The sequence below is a fragment of the Hippocampus zosterae genome, chromosome 4 (assembly GCF_025434085.1).
Source record: "Hippocampus zosterae strain Florida chromosome 4, ASM2543408v3, whole genome shotgun sequence".
Classification (NCBI taxonomy): Eukaryota; Metazoa; Chordata; class Actinopteri; order Syngnathiformes; family Syngnathidae; genus Hippocampus; species Hippocampus zosterae.
In genome coordinates, this window is record NC_067454.1 from 23,235,758 (window position 1) to 23,263,381 (window position 27,624).

Genomic DNA, 27,624 nt, shown 5'->3' on the forward strand with positions numbered 1-27,624 from the left:
TTGTACTGGTAGCGTTTCTGGTTACCTGGTGATCTGGGGTTTCAAGCATGGCAAGCCAATACCTCACCAGCATGACATGAACTACAACTAGTCGAGCAGATTCATTATTTAACAAAAGCTTTGTGCATCCATGGCGAGAAAAACAAAAATAAAGTCATATGCTAATGCTAGCGTGCCTTGTTATCGTGACTTACCGTCCAACTGTCTCCACTTCCCCAAGGGGTATGTCAACGGGATTCACCGGTGACCAGTCCAGGGTGTACCTGCAAGTCACACAAACTCTAGTAAAGAGTATCGAGAGTAAAGAGTATTTTGGAAATGCTTTATGCCAATAAACTGTCCTTTCGTGCTAACGATTCGTCAAACAGCTTCAGAAGAGGAAACCACTGCATATTTAATTGAATACAAATGTTTTATTGACATGTGTAAGGCATATTTTGAAATGGTGAAATTATGAAAACATAAAGTGGATATCTTTACATTTGCAAAATGACACTGAGAAACTCTGTAATGCATATAGAAAGAATGAAAAGTGCATATTCTTGTTCCTTTTTGTTTTGTCCATAAACACATGACACTACACATAAATAGTTGCATTGTAAAATGACGAAATGAAGTATTTACATGGTAATATATTTTATAAAATATATAAGCTTTATATTAAATCTCGGAGGATTACAATTTGGATCCAGGCTGGGTGCTATCTGTGGGTGTTAAGTAGCACCTCAAGCCAGCACGGGCAGGAAGTGATGAACTGTCTCGAGTAGCAGGGGCCCCATCCTTTAGCAAAACTAATACGAACACTGTGGGGGTCCCAGGGCCCCTCCTGGCTTTCAGGCTTCAAGCCTTTCTCAGCCATCCAGTTTGAGCACTCATAGTCAAACATTTTGAGGGAGAAGCCCGGCATCACCCTCTTCACGCTCATCCCTTGAGCGCTGAGAAGGTCCAGAGTGGGCGAGTGGACGAACACCGGGTGCTGGCTGCGGTTGTACACCCACACGCCATCGGGCTCACGGCTCAGCACAATGCCGTGGCCAATTTTACTGCGGATCTGTTGAATGCTGCTGCTATTCCTTTCATGAGTGGGATACGCTGGAAGTATAGCTGTGCCATGGCTGCCTCGGTTCTCACGGCGACTGTGGTTGGCGTTGCTGTGGAGCTGGCTGAGGCAGAGGCCCGTGCCCTGAGGTAGGTCATAGAAGATGTTGAGCGAGGCTTCGTAGGCTGGGTAAAGGCGACCCACACGTGTGCGCTGCTCCCAGTAGGCAACGTTGCACCAGTGAGAAGGATGCTCGCTGAAGGTCGAGGAACCCAGGGAGCCCAGGGAGGTACCGGTCTCTAAAGGTGAGAAAAGAAGAGGAATGATTTATATTTCTCGTATACAATCGTCAATGCCAACACTACGTTCTCTCAGGAAATTGACACCATAATTCACGGTGGCAGTGGCTGACAGGGTCAGGATCCAAGTCACTTTTGAATTGGAGATACAGGAAGTGTGGTTGCCCACAAAGGTCAATAAGGTTAGAAGGGCCCAGGGAGAGGCAGAAAGATAAATAACCACTAGAGGGAGCCTTGGCTGGTTGACGACATCCAACCTGAGCCGCCATCTTGAACCGGGAGTCTCCGGCCATCTCTTCCATTCACTTGTAGTGAGGTTAACTGTGTATGGCATTAATTAATTAATCATAAATTGGCGGATTATTTTCCGATTTTGACACAGACTGGTTTATTAGAACCTTTAGACATGCAGTGATACCAGACAGCTGGACAATTTAAAGTCAAGCAGCTCTGCCATATGAAAACAGCATTGTATTGGGTGGCTGACACTTGCACACCGACACGGATTAATGGTCTTAGTTGCGTTGTCCATGAGATAATTGTCACTTCTTTTCTGCATTGGGAGCAGATCTGGCAGACACAAGATGACACTGCAACCGTCAGTTTACAATGTTGTCAGTGGTCATGTGCACATTTCTGAAAATCTGACTGCATCACATTTCAAAACCAAAAGCAATACAATCACAAAGTGGCAGCACTAAACAAAAAGATGGTGAAAGCAGTTTGCCATTTGAAATTGGATATTACATCAAGCATTTATTTTTTAATTAGATGCTATACTGTGCTGTGTTGCACTCTGGTATTTATATTCCGGTAATGCTTTTTTTATTATAGGATTTGCAAAGCATTGGATGTTGAGGAGTGACACGAAAACATGATATTTTAGATATTATAATATTGGATAGGATCAAGCGGTACAGAAGATGAATGAATGAATGAATGAATAATATTGGATGGATCTCATCCATCTAACTGGTGTCTCTTTTACCAACTTACTAACTCCATACATTTTTTTGGGTGAAGACACATTTTCAAAGTGCGCCATTTTTTATTTTTATTTTTTGTATTGAAGCCACATGTCTGATGTTGTCAACAAAACAAACCACATGAAAATCGGTATAAAATTCAGCGGGTTCTGATTTTGTATTTTATTATTATTTTTATGTATGCTCTTGCCCATTGTATCAAGAGAAATAAATGAAGTGGAGGGGCAGGGCCATTGCGGGATTCTTCTTTTAAGATGGCACCCACTCTGTCTCCAAGTCCAGGCGACATCTCGTGTTATATAAGTCGTTATATAGGTCTATGGGGAGAGGCAGAGGTCTACTGCTTAGGGCAGAGATTCACCATCAGTGTACAGCGGGAAGTGATCCAACTTCACTTAAATGGTCTGAAATGATTTCATGACTGCAAATAATGTATCTTTGTTCCAACTATTTTTGCTAGTGGCATACAGCGACAACCTTTTCACCATTTCTTCCTGGGGGCCCTCACAGAAATGACAGCCAATGAATATTCTTCACAAAATCAAACTCAACATGAGTGCAAACCTCCACCTAAGTACAAAATGTGTATCCACTTTTTGTGCCATCTTCGTTTGTTGGTGCCCCATAATTTCTTTTTTCCAACGGTAAAATACAGTCCATGCCTTGGCTCAACAAGTTTTGCTTGTTAAAATGGCTCAAGTCCACCCTACAGTAGGAGCTGGCAACTCACATTATGCTTTTACACGGCCTCCAAGGCTGAGAGGCCCCTGATCAATGCACTTAACTGTAAAAGCTGCTTACTCCTCCTCTTAAGCCCCGAAGGACGTTTATTTCATTGTTCATTGTAATTGGGTGAGAACAGAAAAAAATGCCCATGCATACAGAAACTAGGCTGTTCATGTTCACAGTATTTCTCAATACAAGAATCTAATGGATGCTTTTCTGCTCCGATAAGTATACTGTCGCAGCCCAGTGATTGAGTGGTTAGCGCGTCGGCCTCACAGTGCAGAGTAGCAGGATTCGATTCTGGCGCTGACCTTCCTGTTTGGAGTTTGAATGTTCTCTGCGTGCATGCGTGGGTTTTCTCCGGGTATTCCGGTTTCCTCCCACATTTCAAAAACATGCATGGCAAGTTGATGCAACACTCTCAATCGCGCCATGGTGTGATTGTGAGCGTGATTGGTTGTCCGTCTGTGTGTGCCCTGCGATTGTTCAGGGTGTCCCATGCCTTCTGCCCGAAGACCACTGGGATAGGCTCCAGCATGCCCCGTGACCTTTGTGAAGATAAGCGGATCAGAAAATGGATGGATGGATAAATATATTGTATCACTACAGCCGATAATGGAGAAATGGCATTTTGTGAGGTTGAAACATTTCAAACGGAGGGCCTTTCTACTTGTCTTTCCTCTATTCTCAATCCCCCCTCATTTGTAATCATAATGATGACTGCAAATAGCTTCCTCCGACTCCATGAGAGGAAGGAAACATGCTCAAGGGCTGTTTTGAGACACTGTGCTTCAGGGGTCTTCTTAATTATTCGCTTTAAAGCTTGTTCAGGAATGTATGGGTTATCTTGATCTATGTCCAGAAAGGATCTGATGTTACATTCTTGGAAAATGGGTTTCAAAAATTCAAGACAAGGCGACAAATAATCCGATGATCTACTTTTATCTCCCAGTAAGCATTTTTACAATGTTTAGTGTTGGATTCATCACCATATTGCTAACATTGGTAACCGTCGATGGTACTGTATATCGAGTCTACATTTTATTGGTTTGAAGTTAGACTATAAACAACTGTTACGTAGTAGTATTATTTTTTCACTTTCTGTTACTGGTTGCTCCATTACCACCGCACCACTGTACTGACGTCCATCCGAAAGAGAGGAGCCCCGTACTCGATTTCACTTATTTCTAATAGACAATTAGAAGACTATTCGGTACAGTATATGTTTGGTTGTCAGCTACTCTTTTTATTTGCCACCTTGGTGTCTATTAAAAGAAGGGTGTCAACAGTCCACTTCCCCCAGCGATATCCTCCGACTTCTCATCGATCCTTCAAATGCTAAATTCGAGTTGAAGGTGCAGGGTAGCAAAGACGAGAGGGGTGAGAAGCATTCAGCTCTCTGTCAACCTTGTGCAAGCCTGTGAACCCTGGACCACCGCCCCCCTCCCCAAGCCCTCATGCTATCAGCTCACATTAACTCCCTCACAGAGTGATGCCATTATTTTTCTCCAGAGACTCTACTGACACAGAGGATTTAAAGACCCGTGAGCCCATGGCCCCATTCCTGTCATATTCCACCGGAGCAGCCCCCCTTCCACCACCAGAAAGGCTACCCAGCTTTTTAAATTAAAAGATGCATTTGGATGAAACTGGTATCGACATTAGGTGTGCTATGTATGCAGCGGCCATGTTAATTTGGGGTTTGTGAGTCGCTAATGTCGCAGGGAGGAGGAGGCCAATGAAGGACGAGATATAAGTGTGTTTGTGTCAAATAAGCTCAAGATACGAGCGCACTCTACGTGATGAGATAGCACCTTGCATATGCATGCGAAAACTGGGCTTAGTGGTTCCAAACAAACTATGATCACGTACACATACACTCTCTCGTATACACAAACACATGCACACAAAATTGCACATCTCATTTGAGCCCCACGTGTGTCATTAGTGAATTCCAGGCTGGCAACTCCTGCAGTCTGGAGTTTTTACAGCTCTCCAATCACACACACACACACACACACACACACACACACACACACACACACGCACACACGCACACACACACACACACACTAACACAAGCACACACGCACACCTGTCATAAGTTAATACAAAAATGTAGGCGGAAACACAACTAAACTTTATGAGTTCACAATTTTTTTTTCCCCCCCAAAGTAGGTATGAAACAAAGGTAGTAGACTGTGAGGAAGGCTCAACTTCTTCACAGTTCAAGTGACTCAAAAAATAGACAGGAAGAAGACACAGAAGAAGTTTCAAAAACCAGAAGCTCTAAAGACATTTCTTTCGTTAGCAAGCCACAGGTTAGGTCAGGTCAAGTCCAGTTCTTTGTCAAAGTGCATTCTCTAGATGGAGTGGAGACCGGGGCTTTTTGTCACATGGCTAAGTTGTCACATTGCAATTATCTTCTCCATCAGAGGTCACATCTAAAAAGTGGAATGCTACTTTTCTTCCTTTCTAGGGTCAGGGGTCGTGACTGAGAAGAGAATGGCACATTGTCAGCTGAGATGGGTGCCAATGAAACATTTTGCGCGACCCAAAGTAAAAACTCTTAATTTTATTCGTTTTGGAACAATCCAGATACAAATCCTCGCAACATAAGGGACTTGCAGAGCTCATCTGTGCGTGCATAAGAATTAAAAAAAAGAAAATGGTTTCCAAACAATCAAGGGGTCAATGCAATTTGGTTTGCTCTTACAAAAGTGTATGCCTCACTGTAAACCTTAAAGCTTGCAGCCATTGTTTAAAACGAAGCTCGAAGCTTTAAGTGACAAAACGACAGGTCCACTTTGGGCCATGCTATAATGACATTTCGTCAATATATACTGAAACCGAGGGAAACAGGCAGAGGCAAAGTATGGTAAGCTAGCTAGCGGACAGCGAAACAATTGGAGAAACAGAACATGGGATCAAGCCAACAGAAATGGTTTTCTCGTCACTGTCACTTTTTAAATCGAGAAACGTTTGTCTATTGTGTTGCTGTGAAATATTGTTGCGCATTGGCAATTGAGTCGCTGAGTGTTAAGCGGCCGTTCAGACTACTTCAGTTGCGCTGGTTATGAAGCCAAAACAACACTTTTATTCAGGCCGTTTGTCTTTTGCTGGCAGCGTTGGGAGTAATGAATTACAAAAGTAGCAATTTACAAAAACATGAAGTTTCTCAGCAACAAAGTCATGCAACATGTTACATAAACCTACTGTGCCTGTAAAGATGTTTCATTAGGAATGTGTGCCGTACTTAATATCCCCATGGACTGGGGCAAAGCACCGCACTTCAGACATACTGCAGCTGGTCATTTAGAATCTGCTTGCTCCCCTTTGGCCCCTCACTCAAGAAAGATCCTACCTGTTTCTTCTTCGTGTCACTCCTCAACATCCAACCAAATGCCATGAAGCACTTAACTGAGCTTCAAGGAGAAGTCAAGTCAAAACAATTTTCGCGACATGGTTATGTTTTTTGTGGCCCGACTAAATGTGGTACTTTCATTACTATTTGGTTTGTGAAATACGAATTAAGCAGCAAAATCGAACCATTTATATCCATCTCAGGGCGCGGCCATTTTGCCACCCGCTGCGGACTTAAAAAGACACCACAGTCTCTTAGGGCTCATTTTTGAGGCCATTTTTTTAAGGTCATGTGACATTCGTAAGCTGACCGTGATTGGTCGCCATTGATTGTCATTTTGTCTAAAACTATACAAATGCTATTTTGGTCGAAAAAGGCTCTAAGAGTAAATTTTAGTCCTTCTACTTGACATGGTCATTTGTGACAGTGGAGAACGTGCTTTCTTCATAGACATGTGGGAGTCCGTCCCAGCCAAACCAACGGATGTCGGACCACGGCGCGGTTGTGAAGTTAGATAACATTACTCCACTATGGCGTCCAAACAGACTCATCATGCAAAGTTAAAACCACACATATGCAGACAAAAGGAATTTAAAAAATGGTTTCAGATAAGACCTCGGTGGACACTTATATTGACAATAAAGTTGGATCCAAATCCAAATCCAAGTAGTTGTTGTGATTGTGTGTAGTGCTTCTACATGTGTTTTGCGCTTGTAGTTTTTTGAAATTGACGTCCCAAAATCACAAAGAAAAAACGTGTTTCCCTGTCGTGTGCATGTACCCTAACATTGAAGTTGTCACAATACGCAACATACAATGCAAACTCGCTATCGTTGAAAAAAAAACAGTTTTCAGTTGCCTGTCGTGGACTTCCCCAGGAGCTATATAAATCAGCAACAAGTACGGGAAGTGATTAATGTTCGCTTCATCATGTAATGAGACACCGTTTCTTTTACAACAAAGCGCACAGACTCTCCCTAACTCACCGGACCAGTGTGTTTCGAAGAAGAGTCTTTCAATTGCGGCAATCCAAAGATGTCCATGTATCTAGCCAGTTAAACTGTTGCAATGTAGGTAGGGAGGTGAGCTTTCTTTGCAGAGGTTTGCACACTCTAATTACTGACTAGTTGTTTCTTGGAGGGTGTCGGGACTTTTTTCTTTGACATCACTCACAAGACTGATTAAGTTACAGTTTCTTTTTTACCTTTAATGCATATAATGATGTCCATAAAAACGAGGAGCGCATGGAAACGGAACACAGGCGCACAATTATATTTAAAATAAACCAACGGCTCCACTTATTCTGTGACGTCAAAAGCAAAACACAAACATGATCAATCACGAATGTGTGGCGCAGCATGTCTGTCGTGTTTAATGTTTTTGGCACGGTTCTTGGTGTCATCAGGCTCGGCTTGGCTTTTTTCCAACTCCAGGTATAATGAGCTTGTGTGAGGGAGTGCGCAGCAGCAGGAGGAGCTTGGGAGAAGTTAAGTTCTCCTATGGAATTTTTTCGAAAGACAGGTTAAAATGCGAGGTTATCATTGTGTTGATGTTTGGGCCGAGGAAGTGTGTGTCTGGAAGATTGTGCGTGCCTGTACGCATTCATCTGGATGTGAGGGCTGGCAGCAATTACGGCGTCCTGCAAGCATTTAAGCCAGCCAACCCTAAACTGCACGGTTTACCAATTAGATAAGTAACCTTTGTTGCTTTATTTCAAAAGCAGTGTCTCTTAGTGCCAATCTCACTGTAAAACATTCTCCCTCATCCGGAGTGTTTTTAACATGCAGTTTTCTCCCCGCTTCCTCTCTTGACTTGGGGCTTCTCACATACCTGGGGAATGTGTTACATGGTCAACGTATTCGACCTCGTCATCATTTTGTAGTAGCGCAGACAACACAAAGTTCCAGACAGAAGACTGATATCTTCATCAGACATCACAACTATATGTGCCTCTCTTTCGAAGTAATCAAATCTTCCTTTCCCACCAATGAGCACCTCATGCATGTTTTTTGATAGTTAATCTGGGATGCCTCGCCAGCGAGTGTATGCCTAACAGTGGGCAGTTTGCACCATTGGGAGAGTAAATACAGACAACTGCATTGCCGCCAATCTAAGCAGCTCCTCTCATTCTCTTAAACTGCAGCGCACTCACATCTCGCATGGAGAAATTTCTGGGGAACAGAATCACAGTGATCTGTGAGTGAGCATTGTAACTGCAACAAACAATGTCAATGTCAAAGTCATTAAAGATGACTTAAATATGGCCGTCAAAATCATTTATCATGTGTCCTCCACTCCCCCATAGCTGCATCCTGGCTAGGGTGATGATTTAAAAATGATAATAACGATAGTGAAAATACTATTAGTAATGTGTTAAATTATTATATCGTAAATAATTTATACAATGATTTAAAGACTTTAATGCCCCTTCTTGTCCTATTGTATGAATGAAATAGTATGCCATTCACTCACATATCTGCGCAGCTCAGAATCAGCTCTAAACAAATCAAACAAAATTGTGTTAGACCAGTAGCCAACCTACTGTGCCAAACTTAGACGTGGTCCAAGAAGGCGTATAGTTCAGACGACTTTCTGCCGCCAAATTGTCAAGGTGCAAGGAAAACATGAGAAAGGCGCATCCTTGCATAGTTTGGCGCAGAATGATACCAAACAAGCGCATCGGGGCTTGCGCCTGCACAGAAATGAGAATGGCCAGCATTTCCGCATGCGTTGTCTACGAAAGTGGAGCCTGAAGTGGCTTGGCTGCCTGGTCACTGAACAATAAAGTAGGCATTCAGCGTCAAACTGCCATTTTCTGGAAAAATGACCACCTATTAAGGTTTCTTTCCTGCCACGACAAAAAAGTTACACTCAGCTATGCGAAATATGGAAATGGGAGCTCAATTGTTGCCTTTAAATTTACAAGTGTCCAGGTCACAGCAAGATAGGCTTCCTGTTGCCAACCTTAACCTGCAGGGGAGCAGAAATACAGTTGGGAGAAATTGGGGAAGTCGAAGGATGAAAAAAAGTGAAAAAGGGAACTGGAAAATGAAAGAGAGAGAGAACCCGCCAAGCATAACTCACATCCATGGAAAAAAAAAAAAAAAACAATGGAGAGAAAGACTGTGAGAAAGGTGGGAGTGAGGGAGACCCTTGTCTTTCATCCACTGCCAAGGATTAGATTCCCCTCCAGTTATTACACTCTTCCACAGTGCTGAAAGAAGTGGATAGTTTTAGTCAGGGTCGGGGGGTTGCAAAGGGGGAAAAAAAGAGAACTCGGCTATCTACTATTGTCAGTCACCTCTGACATGTTTTGTTTCAACAGCCTCAAATTCCCCCAAAGTCAGTGCTTAACAGATAATTCGGAGAAGAACAATCCCGCCTCCCCCTCTGGCGCCGAATGCTATTTTCTTTGTTTGGGACAACAAAAATTAAGCAGAGACTTCAAATCCAGCACACCACAAATCCAGCTGGCGTCTTGACTATCTCTGCCATCAGAGGACTGTGTTATCGCCAGACATTGGTTTCAGTCAGCCAGAATGGGGCTGTGGCTCACAAACACGCATATTGCTCCCTCTCTGTTTTTTGATAGTACGACCTTTTGATGTCGCAGTGTAATGCGTCTTGTTTAAAAAGACAACAACACCAAAATCCATCATTCAGAATCTGCCCAACTTCTTAGAATATGAGTATGCCATTAGAATTGTGCCGATGTGCGACTCGAGAAGAATTCTTACAGAGGAAGAGAGAAAGTGACCAGTTTCCTGCATTTCTCCAAGTCGGGCCAAGGAATTCTTTGCGTATGACATGCATCATTCATCCTGGTCAAGTGGATATCCAAGCATTATATCATCCACACAGAAGCTTTGGCTTGAGAGTTGACACAATATACCGGTAATGTTGGACCAAGTTTCCAAGCCTTTATAGATCACTCACTGTGGTACATTACACATAACATTAACATAACTACAATGTTCCCGAATTATTTCCAGCCACTCAACTAATTTGTATCGTCCAAAGTGTTGGTTATTATTATTAATCAGGGGTGGACATTTTGTCAGAACTGATGTAAGGTCCCTGAGTGATGGACGGCCATTTTGCTGACGAATGACAACAAACGTAATAAAAATGACGGTCTAAGGACCGATGGAAATGGGGTTTTGTCCGTCAATGTAATTGTCACAAACTGGGTCAAGAAATGACGGACGCCCGTTTCGCTGACAACTGACGGAAACATGCTCGCCTTTCTTGCACGTGTGTATTTGTGGGGTTGCTGAGGGAGGACTGCATTGACTATATGCGTGTGAGCGTCAATGAGAGTGAGCGATCCTGTTTTCACTCTGCTCTCTGCAGAGACTATGACAGCCGGCTGTGATTGGCTTAGGAGGCGGAGACGGATGAAGTCACTTCACTTTACTTTAACAACACAAATCTACAATCGTTGTTTGAGCCTAATATCTTATGTATGTGTAATTATTTGCATTTAAAACTTTATGGCGGCACAATGGACAACCGGTTAGCACATCTGTCTCGCGGTACAGAGGTGGAGGTTTCGATTCCGGCTCCAGCGTTCCCATGTGGAGTTTGCATGTTCTCCCCATGCCTGCGTGGGTTTTGTCTGGGTACTCTGGTTTCCCCCAACATTCCAAAAACATGCATGGCAGGCTGATTGAAAACCCTAACTTGTCCCTAGGTGTAAATGTGAGCGAATGGGTGTTCATCTAAGTGTGCCTTGCGAATGGCTGGCAACCGGTTCAGGGTGTTCCCCGCCTACTGGATGAAAGGATGCACACTGTATGTTATCCATTGCGAGACTAATAAAGGTTATCTTATATTGTTTATTTATTGAATGTTTGTGTCAAAGAAATGATTGTAAATTTTATGGAATGTCTTTGTTTTAGTTTTCTGGGTATATGATGCGGTTCTTTACCGGAGTAGACACACTGCTTGTGTGTGAAGTAGTAGGTAGTAGTAAAAGACGGAGAAGAAGTGAATAGTGGTGATGACTATCATTTTAGCAATGATGAACTGTAATTTTAGCAGTGACAAACTAATTTAACAATGACAGAAGCAGGGTCAAAATAGAAGTGACAGACTGGCCGACAGTCCTTAATTCGTGGTGATGATCTGACCCGCAAAATGTTGTAAATTTGTCCACCTCTGGTTATTATTTATCATTGTGCTCCTGGATAGGCAAGCGTACCATTGGCTTTGATTTTGTGGATTGTTTCTATTCTAAGGTCCATGATAAATGGTGGGAGGAGTGATCACAAAGATGATGGCAACATGTCCACTTTCATTGCATCTGTAAGACTCATCACTGCCAATCAAGATGGGAAATGTGACATGCTTTGCACTGGATGGAGCCCTGAACACTTCCATCAATTCCAACTGGACTCTATTTTCATCACCGCCACAGACGAGCACAGCAGATCTGCAAGAGGGAGGGTCACATCACTGTGGGGGTGGTCACAGCTGACTTCAACAATCACCAATCAAAAAGGCTTCTTTCATTCCATTTAAAAGCACCACACTACTCGTGCACTGTCATGATTTGGTTTGGGACCAACAGGTGGCACTGTAGGGCTCATCCTGCAGTTGCACACCTGTTGATCATTATGTAATTATTAGTTGTATAAAAGGACTCCTGCCCGAACACTCAGGGTCGGGTCAGTGTTGCTCTTGGCTACTGTCATGTTTGTTCATTGCTTTTTGTTTGCTTGCTTGCAACTGTCATGTTTGTTTCTGTCATGGTTCTGTTCCTTTTTGCCACAGTCATGGTTTTGTTTTGCTACTTTGGATTAGTTTTGGTTGTTAGCACTTTGTTTTGGATTCAGTTTTCTCTGTTTTATTAAATATAATTCTTCAAGTTCACCTTGCTCCTCCCTCCTGCCTGCTTTTTGGGGTTCACCACCACCGTGCAACGTGACAGAATGACCTGACCAGGTACTCAGGACTGGTCCCTATTCCACCATGTGCCTGGTGGAGCGCGTCTGCGGCCGACACCCTTTTCCAGTTCAGGTAGCGCTGGTGATGCGGCTGTCCTGTTTTCGTCTCGTCCACGTTGAGACGACGCTCGTCACGTGTCTGTTCGAGCGGATTCACATTCACGTCCATGACGAGCCATTCCACGTCCACGCCCACGTCAGGCCGAGCCCCTGTTCACATCTGGCTGTCCCATGTCCCCCGCTACGTCGAAATCAGTCCACGTCAGACCAAACCCAGCCAAAGGGTTGCCGTCACTTCTTGTTCCTGTTCCTTGGCGAGGCGAAGGTCGCCGTCGCTTTTGTTCCTGTTCTCCGGTGAGGCAGGGGTTGCCGTCGCTTCTTCTTTCTGTTCTGTGGCGAGGCAAGGGTTGCCGTCGCTTTTAGTTCCTGTTCCCCGGCGAGGCAAGCCTTTGGACAACTTTGGGACATCTGGGATCTGTCCCTTGAGGGAGGGGTACTGTCATGATTTGGTTTGGGACCAACAGGTGGCACTGTAGAGCTCCCCCTGCAGTTGCACACCTGTTGTTCATTATGTAATAGTTGCATAAAAGGACTCCTGCCCAAACACTCAGGGCTGGATCAGTGTTGCTCTTGGCTACTGTCATGTTTGTTCGTTGCTTTTTGTTTGTTTGCTTGCAACTGTCATGTTTGTTTCTGTCATGGTTCTGTTCCTTTTTGCCACAGTCATGGTTTTGTTTTGCTACTTTGGATTAGTTTTGGTTGTTGGCACTTTGTTTTGGATTCAGTTTTCTGTTTTATTAAATATAATTCTTCAGGTTCACCCTGCTCCTACCTGCTTTTTGGGGTCCACCGCCACCTCGCAAATGTGACAAGCACTACAATCTGGCTTGTGAAGTGGGCACTCAGAAACTGCCACTCCCCCCAATTGTTTGCAGTGTGATGGTTTAAAAATATAAAACAGTGGCTCCAAAGTTTTGATGCCCGCTCTTAATATACTTATGACTGAAATACATTGCATTAGACCAGCTGTCTACTCTGTGCCAGTGTTCGATGTTGTCTGAGCAGAGGTAAGATTTTGATTGACTTTCTGCCACCATCTCACTGCGCCAGACACTTTATCTGCTGTGCAGGCCTACCTAGCATGGTGGGGACTGGTCTGCAAAATTGACAAACAGCCGCAGCGAACCTTGCGCTGATTCAGAAATGGAGCCCTTGGAGTTAAAGTTAACAAAAAGAGTTCTTTGCCCACATAGGACTAAATCAGATCATCTCAAAAAACTTGGATGACGTTGACGTGTTGAGTGACACAAATTGGATATATATATATTATATATTAGATATATAAAGTATATTACATATCCAAGCATATTCGTCAAGTTTTTCTTTAACAGTGTTACTGGAATCAGGGTTTGTACAGTAAATGTAATAAAGCCCCCTGAGCTGTGATTTACACGCTTGAGGAAAACACTCTTTGAAATCAAATCCATAAATTATATATCATACAGAGACATTAATCTGATGCTGAATTAACTAATTTGTCAAAGTGATTGATTATTTGATGAGGAATACAGAGTGAGCAAAAGAGTAAAGAAAAGGCAGGTCCTGATAGTTGACATCCACCCCCCACCCCCTTCCAACACATTCCTGGACAGGCCCTCTTCCTTGACACTTCCTCCCCCGCTCAGCCAGTCCTGGAGGTCAAGTTGACAAGTGTCACATTTGAGCCTCACGTGGACCGACTATGGCCTTCACTCCTTACAACATAATTACACACATTAGTGATGGAACACATCCACTTGTTCCACTCTGAGGAAGAAATTCCGACTAATGGCTAATTAGGGGGAATTATCTGAGTATGAAATTCAACCGGCGCATACGGTGGTCCACAAACGGAACATACTGTCTGCACAGCAAAGTCAAGTATGGTGAGCTTTGTATGACAAGGGAAACAACAACCGCGTCACCAAAAGCCTTGGGGCTGATGACTGATCTCCAATGTAACGGTATTGATGTCAAAACTCCTTAATCTTGGACAAAAAATACACTTACTCTGGGCTGTGTCTCTCATGCGGCCTTTGTGAAAATGAGACGATTCCGTGATGAATATGCTAATATTGCTGACACACAAAAAAGGCCGCCGCAGCTTGGGAGAACAAGGCGAGTGTTGCTTTTCCAACGTAAACACATTTTGAGTCATTCCACATTGCATCCACAGTCACAGCACAGGGTACACTGTCCTACATTTTGTTGAGTTAGTCCCTTTCAACATCTGCAAAGAATCTTTAAGTTCAGCAGCATGGCAGGATTCCATTAAAAGCCAAATTGGGAGTTGGCAGAAATTCTGAGGGAACAAAGGAAAGCCACAGCCAGTCCTGTAATTTAAACCGTATTTTAAATTGTGACAGTCTAACAACATGGACTAAGGCAGTGCATTGGGAAGACGCAGAGAAGCGAACAGGACAAGCGAACCGCAATGGAATTACGAGTGCGTTCAATAAACGCGAAAGGCAAGAGAAGACATAAAATCAGTAGGTGGAGCTGACAAAAACTCGGGCATAAAACTGATGATCAGGTCGGGGTACACGTGATCCGATCTTGTTTTTGATCTAACACGGTAAGGATGAGGACTAATCTCTCATTACTTCTGCGAGGGTTCATTTCCATAATGACACAGCTTTGAGGGGAAAATGGGCATTTTGTAACGCCCTAAAGCTTCACTTCAAATGTTTAAAGGGAGCAATTTGGGGGCTGGACAACCAGTCACCCCCCCAAGTCATGATGAAACTCATCTCCAAAATGCAAATGGCAAAGGTCAGTGTCATGGTTGTCAATATGCAGAGGTGTCAAGTAACAGTAAAAGTACTTTGTTACCTTATTTAAGTGGACATTTCCAGTACCGCATTTTCTGCACGATAAGGCACTTTGGATTATAAGGTGCACCTTCAATGACTGGCCTATCATAAAACTTTTTTCATATATAGGGTATTCTATGATAAGGTGCATAAAATAGAAGTGACACTAGTCGCTATGGTTTTGCTATGCATCCACTAGATAGAATACAATACAGCTTTTTTTTTTTTTTTACTCTCTTTAATGTATTTATATTGAATGAATATTTTTGACTTGACTTTCGCCTCAATGCATTTGTTCCCCTGGCTTTACTGTTATACTTTATGTCGTTTTGAAAGCATTTATTACACTTTTGCTTGAGTAAAAAGTTTAAGTTGATACTTCTTTGAAAGTCTTTTTCAATCCCAATATTTATATTTCTACTTGAGTAATAGAGGTCATGCCAGTCCGCCAAACATCATGCCAGCGATACAATGACATTTTTCAAATGGCCAAATCAAGACAATTATTCCCCATTTTTTGTTGTGTCATTTCACATGTAAACAGCCCATTAACCTCGGTCGGACTGATAGTATATTAATGAAAGCGAGTGCCACTGCTAAGGCATTAGATTGGTGAGCTTGACTGGATAACAGAAGATTTGAGGAGAAAGTCTGGAAACGAACAGTACTGTACTTGGAACTTCATTTTTCATTTAGATCAAACATGTAAGCACAAATTGGCAAGAAGTGGTCGAAACGGATAAACGCAAGGTCTGGTACTTTAGCTGCACTGACAAGCCACTGGGATGAAAAGTTTTGAATAAACTAACCACAATCAGCATTATGAGCAATTAGACAATATTACAAAGACATGTATTGATTAAGGGGCGGCCTGGTAGTCCAGTGGTTAGCACATTGGCTTCACAGTGCAGAGGTACCGGGTTCGATTCCAGCTCCGGCCTCCCTGTGTGGAGTTTCCATGTTCTTCCCGGGCCTGCTGTTTTCTCCGGGTGCTCTGGTTTCCTCCCACATTCCAAAAACATGCGTGGCAGGCTGATTGAACACTCTAAATTGTCCCTAGGTGTGAGTGTGAGCGTGGATGGTTGTTTGTCTCTGTGTGCCCTGCGATTGGCTGGCAACCGATTCAGGGTGTCCCCCGCCTACTGCCCGGAGACAGCTGGGATAGGCTCCAGCAACCCCCGCGACCCTAGTGAGGATCAAGCGGTTTGGAAGATGAAGGAATGTATTGATTAAAAAAAAAAAATCTACCTAATAATGCTAGGGGTCATAATAATAATAATAATGTCAGGGGTATTGCATAACAGTACACAGAGAGCTGTGTCTGTTATTGGGATTCTGATTCTTAGAAACAGCTCTTAGAATTATGCAGTCGAAACATCAGTATGCTTGGAAAGGAACATTTCCTCGACTCCTACATTGCTTACCGTTGTACTTTGCAAGTGGTCAAATTGTGGCCAGTCAGTTTCGGGCTTGTGTTAACAACACAAACTTGGTTTTGTTAATCTCGAAGATTTTTTTTCTTTTTTTGCTCCTTTCACATCAAATTGCAACAACATGATGCAATATAGGCTTAGACGTGGAAAAACAGAAACATCGCAACTGCATTTGGAAAACAAATGGCCTTCCAACGCGTCAGTCGGTGTCTTTAGAAGGTTGTGCTGAAAAAAGGGGCATGATGGAAAATATTTGAGGAAATGGCGACGGGTTAATGGGCCACCTCTTGATGTAGAATTCCATAGCCTAGTGTGTCTCAGTCAGGCATAAGAGCAAGAGTTGTAAGCATGCCAGAAAGCAGGCGACTAAGGTTTAAGCAGGCACATCTAAGCTTGTCACAGCGCAATTTGGATGTCTCCTGTTTGCACAATTTTTACATTGGCCCTGATCATATCTCGGGAATTGATTCTTTCTGCATTTTGCCCTGGAATCAGATTTTATATTCGTGTTTGTTGTCTGATGTGTACTCAAGAATAATAGAACCCCAACAGAACGTTTACCAAAGCTTGTCAAGCAGTGTCAACTAACACGGAATACTTTGCAAGCCCACTTCAACAGCACTTTCTTAAAACTGTCTCCCAAACATTCAAGAATGTCAGCTCCTCTCTGTGTGTCTTAACTATTAACGGTGATATGTTCAAACATGTATCAAATGTCACTCTCCAGAGTCAGTCAGACCCCACCGGGCCCCCACTCCCGCCTCTTTTGCAGCGAGACCCTACTCCCCCTCACCTTCCCAACTTCCTAACATTCCTGGGCTGTGCCCCATCAGTCAAAGAGCCAATTCACGGGGTTAATGCTGCAGTGAGTAAAGACAGGGCTTCAAGACACGATTGTTTGGCTGTTACATTGCTTATCTTACAGAAAGAAACCACAAAAATATTATGTGTTGGCCAGGGGGTGGCGGGGGTGTTTCTTCTCTTGCTTAAGTGCCACATCCGGCTCGCTGACCACCTAGTTGTATCCCCCAAACAAAGCATAGCCTAATTGTGTGCATGGCTGGAGTTTTCTATCATTTGGTATTTTATTAGAGTTTGCACAGGTAGAATTAGGACTAGCAGGGCTTTTGCGCTGTTGTGCGCCATTGTGGGATGTAACGTGGCTTTTTCACGGCCAATCGTGGCGGCATCCTTTATTTGCATTAAAATTAGGATGGTGGGAGCGCACTACCCCCGAGGACACCGTGCTTGACATTGCGGAAACAGAAATAGGCTCGCCCGGGTCTGTGCATGACATTGGCAGGTAGACTGCATGATCACCACTTGCGGATGATTTTGTCAAATGCGCATGTGACATGGGCAATTGAGACCGTCTTGCACCCATGACTGTGTGGGTAGACTATACATCTAGTTAAACAAATGTATCTCGATCCAGATTATTCTATTTTTTGTGGCCACTTGACAAAACAAAAGTAAATTATGCACATAATTTTTTTCAGTTTATGCTGGTCAACAGCAAATTGTACTCTGAGATGGCTTTATGTGTCCCTTAAAGTGTTTCTGATGCTGATTTAAAAAGTGTCTTGACCTCTTTTCTAGTGCATTATATATTTTAGCTATTTCATTTTTTCATTTTTTGGTTTTTAAATTTGACCTATAATATAAAGTTTTGCAGTACGAATTGTACCATGTGTTGTAATTTACAACTATGATGCTTCAGAAATTCCACCTGTTGCTAAACCTAACCCTTAATTCATAGTTTTTCCAAAATATATTCCTCTATTACATGTTAGTAGTAGCATGGTATTATGAAAGCCCGAAGGCGGCACGTGGAAAATGGTCAGCATGTCCGCCTCCCTGTAGAATGGTCCAGAGTTTGATTCTGGGCCCCAACCTTCCTGTGTAGAGTTTGCATATTCTCCCCATGCCTGTCTGGGGTTTCTCCAGGTACTTCGGTTTCCTCCCACATTCCAAAAAAAACATGCATGGTAGGTTGATGGAACACTCGAATGTGTCCCCAAGTGCAATTGTGAGTGTGAATGGGTGTTCGCCTATGTGTGCCCTGCGATTGGCTGGCAACCGGTTCAAGGTGTCCCTCGCTCCTTCCTCCTGCTGAGATCAGCTCCAGCACGAGCTTTGTGAGGATAAGTGGCTCAAATAATGAATGGATGGATGGATGAAAACCTGATGTGCTAGAGAAAAAAAAAAATACTTGCATCAGTGATTATTTATATTTCAATATTTTACAGCAAATATCTAAATATCTATAAAGTTGCTGATTGCAGTTTGTATTGTTATGCCTTGGCTGAGGTTTATGCTGGATAGAATGCCTTTCTCATTGGTAGGGGGAAAAGTGACACACAACAACCAAGCTCCTAATTAAAGTAAAACATCATATCAACTCCTGTGCATGAAAGAGAGCAAGTAGTAATGCCAAATCAGGACAAGGTGGGCAGTGGACTAAAAAAAAAGACTGACAAGAAAGAAAGTAGAATGCTGTTAATTGATCTTGGTATGGGATAGGCTCCAGCACCCCCGCGACCCTAGTGAGGATCAAGCGGCTCGGAAAATGAATGAATGAATGATCTTGGTATGAAATAAGAACTTTCATCCATCCATCCATTTTCTGTACAGCTTCCCCTCACTAGGGTTGCAGATGGGCTGGAGCCTATCCCAGCTGACTTTAAGGGGCAGACTCACATTCACACCTACAAACAATTCCGTTTTTAATTAAAATTAAAACCTGAGTAACATATTTTGCCAAGTACCAGAAAGGCACAACACATTCTTTCCTTTTGCCGTATGGCAGCAGTGTTAAACACCCTGCACCCGTATAACAAACAACTCAAATCAAGTCAACTATACGTATCCCAATCCATACATGCGCGTTTAGTATCGAAATGCCAGAAAAGGCAACAACCCGCTTCCGTTTAACCCACGCATGCATGTGCGTGAGTGCCTGCGTATTTGTCCTCAAAGAACCCCTATTTGAACAAACTGAAAAGATCGTATCAGCGAGTCATGGAAGAAATTCTTCTGTCTCTCCCTGTCTCACTTGAAGACACACACGATCACACACAAACACACAGAAACGCACAGACAGACAGACAGACAGACAGACAGACAGAGACAATAAGAGCTGAATGATAAAAATTGATGGTGTCACATGAGGGATAAAAGTCTACTAGAGTTCCGTTTTTAGAGCTGTGCCGCGTGCGGTGGTTTAAAGGGAACGTTAACTGATTGAATGATAAAAGAGGCCAGGGCAAAGGTATGTATGGGCCACACCCTGCTGCTGCTTTTTAGTTCTAAACCTCGAGCAAATAGCTGGTTCAAAGAAGAAGCCAAAGCACATTTGTTGTGTAGAAAACATCACAGGCTATTTAGTAGAAGACTCACAATAGAATCAAAGGAGACAGCAAATGTTTTTTAAGTCGGCCTCTTCATTGACAACGTAACATGTTGAGCTGGATGGAATTATTTTTTTTTAAACACCTGTATAGCCACAGGAGCATCTCATAAAGTGCCGAACAAAGTCTGAGACGAGAACAATATGCAGATCTGTTTGTCAGATTCTCGTGTGTACCGCATAAAAGTTCCAGCTCTGGGCTCCACTAGGAGCGCTCGTGGGGTGCGGTGTGGGGGGCAGGGGAGCTGAGACCACACACAGGCGTTCTCTCTCACAAACACGACACGCAGCATGTCTGTAAGGAAACTAATCTAGCTCTGCTCATGTCGCCAGTCACAATCAGTGGCGCCTCCTGTTACGGTTCACCTTGAAAACAATGACCAAATCGCCATCAAAAGTCGACTCCCTCCCAATCTTCATTTAACTTTGTTCAAAAACATCCCTGTAGTTTGTGTGTTTAATTCAAATCAGACTTTTAGAAATCAACTCACAAAATGAGGAAAACAATCATAGTTTTGATTATGAGTTTGAAATGTGCGTGTTGACATTTTAGACTTCCTAAACGGGCCACATCAACCAGTGTAGTCTGTCGCTTCTCAGTAGATGAATGACAAACTTCTAAACATTCACACAGTTTAAATAAAACGGGGATGGCTGCATACTCTTTAAGCGCTCATCTTAAGGGAGACTGCTTTACTAAAAGCAGCATTCAAGATTCAAAACATGTCCAACAAGAAGAATACAGCCCAGCCCTAAAACAAGGCCCATCCAAATTGCTGAATATTCCTGATGCTTTTAATTTCGGTCAACTTTGACATTTGACCCTTTTAAACAGGAATGAGCAATTTCAACATTCTTTCACCATTCTCCGACCTAAATTTGATGCAGCTCACAGCACTTCTATGCAAACCATTCAGAGAATAAATTCAGAGAAAAAAAGAGATGGAAATAATTTCTGAGAAAAAAAAATATTGAATTATCTGCAAATAAATCAGGCATAATACTGAAGGTAAAAACAATACCCATAAATTAACATGTTAATTATTAAAAAAAAAGAATCGCGAATGAATCATTTCCCATCATTTTGGGGAAAACTGAATTTTTGAACATTCATTTATAATAGAGCTGTGATTGGCATCAGAAATTCCAATCCACTCCTTGGGTTGATGTCGGCGAACAATTTGATTCATAACTTTTGCATTTTTCTGGAAAAAAAACAAAAAAACGTGTCATAGACACAAGAGAAGGAGAAGTATACTAAAGCAGGTAGTACCTAAAAGCACTGAACCAATAAAGTTACAAAAACTTTTGTTTTTAGGATAGTTTAGATGGATAGTTTAAAAATGTATTTATTTGATTTCTTTTACGGAGAACACTGCAGTTGAGCTATTGCAGCACAGTTGAACATGTGCACCTCAGAGCGCTTGAAGGCTGTTTCAAATCTGCGTCTCTCAGACAACAGATAGTCATTTGTGATCTATGGAGGAGACAGATTTCTAGATGAGTTGAAAAAGTTTGGGGAATTTTGCAATACACTTCAAACTTTGGGTAGAGTCCTCTTCAGTACGTCACCATGACACTATCAAATATCTTGTCCAAAACCCCATAAAACTAGTGAGCTATGCATGTGGGGAGGGGGATGTGGTTGGGGTGGCGGGGGTTCTCAATGACTTGAGAATCTCCCAGAGCCCCGCAACAGGCGGCCTCCAACACTCGTGACAAGACAAGACTGTGATGAATACATCAGCTGTACATCGGACATGTCTGGGATGCCGTGACAATATGACGCAGACTTCATAGGTGCCCATCCATCTTTCAGCGCCAGTCCGGACAGACGTGATTGAGTGGGTTTGTGGACTTTTTTTTAATACTACACGGAACTCTCTGGCCAAAGTCAGCGCTTAAACAAATAAAGCTCCAGTTTCATCATCTAGAGGGGGCTGTTTCCTGGCCAAGTGCAACGCTAAATTGCCCTTTTCCACATATACACACACAAATTCTACACCTAAACCAGATCACAACCGCCAGGCTTCCCCGCCCCCAAAATACAAGTCTCTTTCCACTGCTCAACTGCTGAGAGGAATGGAGGGATTGAGGGAAGAAAGAGGGGGATGGGTGCTCGGAGAGGCAAAGGGGATTGGGTGTATGCGTGGGGATCTTATTGCAACTTCATCCTAGTGAAATATTTGGCTGCGGTGGAGAGGAAAAGAGAGATGGGGAAAGGGGGAGTGGAAGACTACTTTTGCAGCATCAGGGTAGCGAGAGACCCCAGACCTCCACAAAGTCTCCCATGCCGAACTGACAATAGAGGCTTTATGCTGCAGGCTTTGAGGTTATCTTAACAGCCTTCGAAAATAGGAAGGCACAACATTGCAACACCGCCACAACTTATCACTCTATGCACATGTTCTTGAGAGGGGGGCGGGGGCTCTTTGCACATACGTCTCACACAAAAACACACAAATACTTTTTGCCGTGAATACTTTCAAAGTACATGAGAGAATGTATATATGCAAACAAACGCAAGCGCCCAGCCATGACAGGAGTAGACAAACATGAATATTAAAACTACTGCAATGTACTTCACCTGTGTAGTCAGTCGGTGTGATGGGAGAGGACGGAGTTTCAGTGTAAGACAGTATAGAGTCTGAAAAATGATGCCAAAATGGAAAGCGCGTTACAAACTTGTGCAGCTGATTGGATGAATTGAAACATTTTCCCTTCCGGTTCACATTCATTTCACGATTACGCCGACATGTCTTGGTCAACACAATATGAGACACCTGGACCTTAAACATGCCTGATGTTGTGTCACTGGAAATTAGACCAAATGTTTGTGGCCAAAATCAGTCATCTCTCAAGCCACACCAAGCTTTGCATGACGTTAGATAGCGCCTAACCTCATTTCAGTCGAAACACTTTTCATATATTTACAAATAATGACTTCTCTTAGCAAGGTTTTTTTGTAAGAAATAAAACTCAGGACATTCCGTGATGCTCAACACACTGCTGTACCTTCAAAGCGTCTCGATATAGTTTGTGTTCTGACTTTCTGTCAAGGTTAAGGCAGAGTGTTTTACTATTGATGTTACAACTATTGACAAGTGGTAATTGAGAATGTAAGGTTTGAAGAGGCATGTTATCATTTCCATGCATCATTATAGTTAATAGTGTCATTTCTTGCGCACTGCACTGATAGCAGGCGCTAAAATTTCTGTCGATCATTTCTCATGATTATTATTTACGATGGTAACATCTTATTTCTTTGGAATAAGATTCATCTTTTGGTTAACACCAAAAGCAGAAAATGTCTCTTGAAAAATGTATCCATCCTTCTATTTTTCGATAACATACTGCTTATCACCGGTTAAAGTTAGTAGCCAGTACCTAGACTGTGGTTTCATATGCTTTGTAAACACTCCGTGGCAACATATGATTACGGATCAGATTCATCTCTAGTCAAACTATTTTTCAACCTGTAATTTTACTTGCAACCTATGATGTCAACCACAGGAGAGAATGTGTCAGGCTGCTCTGGCTGAAAGACGACGCTGCCTGTCATTTACTGCTTTGTCGTGTGTCTGCTGCCAAACTCACCCAGTGGCTTGCGTTCATCCGAATGGGACACCGAATATGGGGGAGGAGGTGACTCTGCAACAAAACACACCAACGTTTGCAAAGTTGAAATCATCAACTAGAATATGACCATATTTCATGGAGCAGTCGGTGTTGTTGATCATGTATAGTTGAAATAATACATGATTCATGCAGCTTAGTGAACAGCACAAGTCGTGCAGTCGTGCATTCGCAGGCTCGATCCCTTCACAACGGAGCTGACACGGAGCGTGCGGCCCCTTTAAGAGCACAGGCAGTAATTGCCGAGTCCTCTGTCAGATACCCAGCGAGTCAGTCTGGCGCCAGCTCTATGCAAACTGTATATTATCGCCACTCCTTCACCTAAATAACAAGAAGAGGACCTCCTTGACAGAGGGAGACAGCAAGGGGGAGGAAAAAAAAAGAGAAAAGAAAAAACAAGAACCGCTTTGCAACTTGAGAGTGACCTTCAATCGGATCATGTTGCCTGCAAGTTTTTGGGAGGGAATTTCAACAGCCTAAAACAGATGTGTTTGCATGTCTGGGGGAAAAAAAAGGTTCTTTAAAATGAATTATAAAAATAATGTTTAAAAACCATTGGATGTGTTCGCGTCTTTGGTGTCCCTTCAATGATTGATGCTGTATTCTTATCCGCTGTATTGGGACTTAAAAGGGGGGAAAAAAACTAGATTTGTTAACAATGTACAGGAATAACAACATGCAAGTGTATGAGAAGGGTTAAGCATGTATTTACGATCCTTGATATCAGCTAAAATCCATGTACTCGTATGCAGTTTGTGTTTACAAGTACTGTACTGTTTTAACAGGATACACACCTCCCCAAAGTATTTGATAGATAGATAGATAGATAGATAGATAGATAGATAGATAGATAGATAGATAGATAGATAGATAGATAGATAGATAGATAGATAGATAGATAGATAGATAGATAGATAGATAGATAGATAGATAGATAGATAGATAGATAGATAGATAGATAGATAGATAGATAGATAGATAGATAGATAGAGATAGATATTCACCTGGCCCACATAACCTGCTGTAGTGGTAAGGGTTGCAGCACACCTTCCCATCGTCCCCCCCTTCAAAACTTTGGCAGTGGTGGAGCACTTTGAGTCGGGCTGAGGGCAACAGGTCGCTCCATCGGTACATCAGACCCAGGAGGTACTGAGGAGAGACGTAATGAGCCCCCAACCGTAGCTCAGTGGCCGGCACCATGACGCATTCGCTCGGCACCCCTCCTTTGGACTCCACAGCCTTCAGCAGCGGATCCAGACTTTTCTCCGGCAGTCTTTTGAGAAAAGCGTAGGCAATATTCACGAGGTCACACTCACAAGAGCCCCTGTTGTCTTTTGGGGTGACCGTGTGGGGGCTCCGAGGTCTGCGATCCCACTCCCCAAACAAACAACAGGTCACCGTCCTGTCCACCTTTTGTCCACGGCGAGAGCCCGTGCGACCCGAGGCACCCGGGTCGTCTTCAGCCTGCTCCCCCTCCTCCTTCTCCACCGCCTCCCCCGCGGGGTCTCCCCCGGCGCGTGTCACCGGCCCCTGTTCTTTTCTGGGCAGCCCGGAGCCACACGGACATCCTCCCTCAGCTCGGCCGCTTCCATCGCTCTGAGTGAGCGCACGGCTTCTCCACAGTCGCCGTACGAGCCCGGAGCGTCTCGGCCTGAACATACGACAACCTAGACCGTCCCGGATGCGTCGCGTCGGTCCCGTCCGGCTCTCGGAGGGTGCCACATGGGTTGTTTTTTTGTTTTTTTGTTTTTTTTTGTTTTAGACTCGGCGGCTGAGACGTGCGGATGGTGCGCGGTGCGCACAACGTGCGCAGCCGAGGGTGGCCGTCCTCGGGCTCTCGCGCAGCATTTGGGAAAGAAAGTGTTCACTTCGACATCGTAGCTCCGCGTGAAACACGCACACGTTGAACATTCAGCGACTAAACTTCATCGAAACTGAACTCATTCAAGTCCACATCCTGCACACAGTCCTCGAACCGTTCCAGGGCCACTATCTCTATCAATTGACAGCTTCTAAACAGCAGCATGTGCAAGATTACATCCAAGATCCTGCCAGGAGTTTTCCTCCCGCTTTGGAAATTCCGCCATCCATATACCTCCACTCCGACGTAAATCCCGAGTCAATAGAGATCCCGTAATAATCCTGCTACAAAATCCGAAGATAAGGCGGCACACTGGAGTTCTTATTTATTCAAGGATAGCTTCCGTTCTTTCAAACTGAGTTGCAATCGTCCGTCTTCAGCCTCCTGCAACCAAGTCCTCCTCGGGCACACACACGCAATCAAAACACACGCATGCATTCCACACACGCGGCGTCATGTCAGCTATAGCAACCAGAGTCTTGTTCCGCATGTATTTTCAGAATAAAAGAAATTTCAAAGCATGCGCGCGGTCTTCATAACGGAAGTTACTGGCGTGCGAAAAGCACATTTACTGTCATAGAAACTGCAGGATGTCCACTTGCGAATGGTGTAAAGTGGGCCACTGGGAAGTGGGCTCTTTGGGATGAACGTCCACCTCCAATCATGCGTTTGTGTGTGCCAATCACCTCGCCTCACCCATTGTTGTGGAAGGGGGATATACATTTAAGATGATTTACAATGATTCCGAGGGACTGATGCGGGCCGTTGTCATATTTATAAATGAAATACAACGACATTCACCATACTTGTAAGCAGAATTCAAATGCAATGACATGAATGTATGTGTGTGCCGCTGATTTCAAAACGGCAAATACAATGTCTAGATCGGTGGTCTGCAATCTGCGGCTCCATAGCCAGCTCTGTCATCCTGATGACGTGGCTCTGCGTGGCTTGGGAAAATAAATTATAAGTGTCCGATTGAAGTGTATGTTATTTGTCTCAAAAGCGTGCATCACTTTTTCTTTCTGCACTTGTGCAATTTTGGTGATCAGCCTTTGCATTCGCCTGTTTCAGAGACGTTTGCGACCTCTTGACGTCTCAGCAGGCAGACTTGACAGGCGGCATGCGCGGTAAACCCAGCGACACCAAAAATGCACAATATCTGAATCAAATATTTTATTTGTGTTTGCTCATCACTTCAATTGTAGTTATAAATTGTAAGATTATTGTGATCTCGAAATATTACAATAAAATAATTTACAAATTGTATTTTTTTTAAGCTCAAAATATACGTCACGCTCTCTGACAGCCCTGCAAATTGGCGTACAAAATAGGCATTTGGAGTCCTGTGGATCTTCGCATCTACAGATGCATGAGAGCATCTATAAACAAATACCTGTGTAAAGATGAAGATGACTTCCAACAGCCCTGATTTACAGACACTGTATGCAGAGGTTCAGTAGCAAAAGTCCCATTCAGTAGGGAAAATAAATATTCATTGTACAGTGAAATACTGCTCTTTTTTCAATTGTATTTTTAATTTCAGGCCAACGCTCCGAAACGATGACTGCTCGTTTTGTTTGCTAGGAATTCAGCTGTAGAAGTTTTCTCGAAGTTCAGCTTTTGAATTCATTTGAAAGATACTTTCAACTCTGCAGTTTTTCTTTATTTGTTGTAAAAGTTCAAAATGTGTTAATTGTGATGTCAAAAGCTGTTTGCGACTTCCAGTGTTGTCTTTTCCGTGCAAACTGGGTCAAAATTGGTCTTTTCAATGTAAAATGTTGCCGACCCTTGGTCTCAATGGAGATACATTTATCCCCGATGTGCTAGTTACAATAAGACCGACTTGTAACTAATGCTTTTATTTTGAAGTCTCCTGTCTCGCGCGCGTGTGTGGGCGCGTGTACGCGTGTGTGCGTGTGTATGCGCCTGCGTGTCTCGTGCGCTTTCTCTCTCCCACACACGCACACGCACACTAACACGCGCACACTCAGCGCGCGCGCGCGTGTGCGCTGAGTGTGTGCGTGTTAGTTTGCGTGTGGAGCTATGGAGCCATTGGCTGATTCCCGTC

The 27,624-nt window shown here is 43.4% G+C and overlaps 1 protein-coding gene across 1 annotated transcript; it reads right to left on the reverse strand.

Moving 5' to 3' along the window:
- Positions 1-393: 393 nt before the first annotated feature.
- On the reverse strand, positions 394-25,993 carry LOC127599320 (mothers against decapentaplegic homolog 6-like). Its single transcript, XM_052063212.1, has 4 exons — positions 24,697-25,993; positions 23,654-23,707; positions 22,644-22,703; positions 394-1,338 (listed from the first exon to the last, which is right to left on the reverse strand). Exons 1-4 carry the CDS (start codon positions 25,349-25,351, stop codon positions 701-703), a joined length of 1,407 nt encoding a protein of 468 aa, XP_051919172.1. The 5' UTR covers positions 25,352-25,993; the 3' UTR covers positions 394-700.
- Positions 25,994-27,624: the final 1,631 nt, after the last annotated feature.

Excerpts from the sequence above, each read along its gene's own strand:
- LOC127599320 (XM_052063212.1), bottom strand. The coding sequence starts at position 25,351 with ATGTTCAGGCCGAGACGCTCCGGGCTCGTACGGCGACTGTGGAGAAGC. Across the intron at positions 23,708-24,696 it reads CAGCAGGTTATGTGGGCCAG|AGTCACCTCCTCCCCCATAT; the intron begins GTGAATATCTAT and ends GTTTTGTTGCAG. Across the intron at positions 1,339-22,643 it reads CACACCGACTGACTACACAG|AGACCGGTACCTCCCTGGGC; the intron begins GTGAAGTACATT and ends TCTCACCTTTAG.